Source organism: Malaclemys terrapin, chromosome 12 (genome assembly GCF_027887155.1).
Source record: "Malaclemys terrapin pileata isolate rMalTer1 chromosome 12, rMalTer1.hap1, whole genome shotgun sequence".
NCBI classification, from domain to species: Eukaryota; Metazoa; Chordata; order Testudines; family Emydidae; genus Malaclemys; species Malaclemys terrapin.
In genome coordinates, this window is record NC_071516.1 from 45,810,137 (window position 1) to 45,812,261 (window position 2,125).

Below are 2,125 nucleotides of genomic sequence, written 5' to 3' on the forward strand. Positions count from 1 at the left end.
TTTGGTAACTCCAGTTTAACTGGCAAACCATTGAATATTGACTCTGTACAGGAGCAATGAACCTTTAATAGCTGAACTGTCCAGCAGAGGGCAGCACAGTGCAGAACACAGGTTTTTGAGAAAATTTGGGACTGGGTGTGTGCTGGGGTCAACCTGCAAGTAGCAACCAAGGCTGGTGGAAGCCGCAGTGTGGCTGGTGTGTTGCTGACAGGCTGCTGGGGTCAGAGATACGGGACCAGTGCTGCATCTCTACACAGACACTCAGGGTGTAGCTCGCATGCTGCTAGGCTGGCTGTGAGAGTCCCAGGTTGGGAGCTACACCAGCAAAGCATTGTGAGGCACACAGGGTTATGGAGCCGGTGGTGACTCAAACCCTCACTGGTCTGGATTGCACCCCAGAATGTGACAGACCCCCCCCCCCCCCCCCGATGAGAAACCTGGACTGTTGGAATCATTGGACTCCCAGAAAATCCACATTCTTCCCAACCCTGAACCTCGAGGGCACATGAGGAATCTGTGGCCTGCGCCAGGTGTGCACCACCAGGGGTTCAGGAAGACAAAAGGGGACAGTTGTTAACAGGGGGCATTTTGAGTGTGTAGGTTGCTACTGTTCATGCCCAAACACCCAAAACTGGGGATAATCACGGGGTGTAGGTGTTCTGCTGCAGCAGGGCACTCACCATTGGGGCTAAGGACACAGTCTGGAATATGGTAAACACAGAGAATTTCCAAGCACGTGTATCAGTTAACATGGAGTTAGCAATATCCATAAAGTACTAAGATTACATCATAATTATTATCATCGGCGTTTCCTTTTGAGGACTATTTAGAGGTTAATAAATGGAGAAGAAGAATTTCACCAACCCAGTGACAGAATTTGTCCTCTTGGGCCTCACCCAGAGTCCTGAGCTGCAGCAATTCCTTTATGTGGCTTTCTTCATAATCTACATGAACACCTGGCTGGGAAACTTCATCATCATCACCACTGTGATCAGTGACCACCGGCTCCACACCCCCATGTACTTCCTGCTGGCCAACTTGGCTTTCCTAGACCTCAGCGACTCATCAGTCAATACTCCAAAATTGCTATCAGGTCTCCTCTCACAGCATAAAACCATTTCGTTCTATGAGTGCATTCTCCAGATGTTTTTCTTCCACTTCATTGCTGGTGCTATGGGGTTTTGTCTTGTGGGGATGGCAATTGATCGGTGTGTGGCCATCTATAAACCACTGCGGTACTTGACTATCATGAACCAGCGTGTGTGCGTGGGGATAATGGTACTGGCATGGCTGGGTGGATTGGCCCACTCTGCTGTTCAGATTGGACTGCTCCTCCAGTTACCGTTCTGTGGGCCGAACGTCCTGGACAATTTTTACTGTGATGTCCCACAGGTGATCAAACTGGCCTGCACTGACACTCAGTTGGCTGAACTGCAGATGATCTTCAACAATGGAGCAGCGATTATAATAGTATTCATCATTCTGCTTGTTTCTTACACTGCCATCTTAGTCAAGATCAGGACACACATCACGGATGGGAAGCAGAAAGCTCTGTCCACCTGTGGAGCCCAGATTATTGTGGTATGTTTACAAATCATACCCAGCATCTTCATCTATGCTCGGCTCTTCAAGAACTTCACCCTGAATAAGGTGATCTCAGTCATTTACACTGCAATCACCCCAATGCTGAACCCGATGATCTACACGCTGAGAAATGCTGAGATGAAGAAGGCCATCAGGAGGCTGATGAGCAGAATGCTGTGCTCAGGGAAGGAGATAAATTATGTCTCTATCTTTCAATGTCCTTTTGTGTTAAAAACCAGGGCTGGCGCAACCATTTAGGCAAACTAGGCAGCCGCCTAGGACGCCTAGTGGTTGGGGGTGCCTAAAAGCCCGCTCTAGCGAGGAGGTGAAGGTGAGCTGGGGTGGGGGGGGCGCGGGGAGGTCCTCCCTCAGTACCGGGGGGGGGCGCACAGGAGAACCGCTCCCCACCCCAGATCACCTCCACTCTGCCTCCTCCACTGAGGAAACAGCTCCCGCTCTAAGTCTCCTCCAATCGGCGCCGCAAGCCTGGGAGGGGAGGAGAATTAGAGCGGCGCCGGCATGCTCAGCGGAGGAGTCGTAG

General features: G+C 50.9%; 1 protein-coding gene across 1 annotated transcript; it reads left to right on the forward strand.

Annotated features, from left to right (window-relative positions):
- The first annotated feature begins 840 nt into the window (after positions 1 to 840).
- On the forward strand, positions 841 to 1,842 carry LOC128846141 (olfactory receptor 4D2-like). Its single transcript, XM_054045204.1, has one exon. The coding sequence runs from the start codon at positions 841 to 843 to the stop codon at positions 1,840 to 1,842; it is 1,002 nt and encodes a 333-aa protein (XP_053901179.1).
- The last annotated feature ends 283 nt before the right edge of the window (positions 1,843 to 2,125 follow it).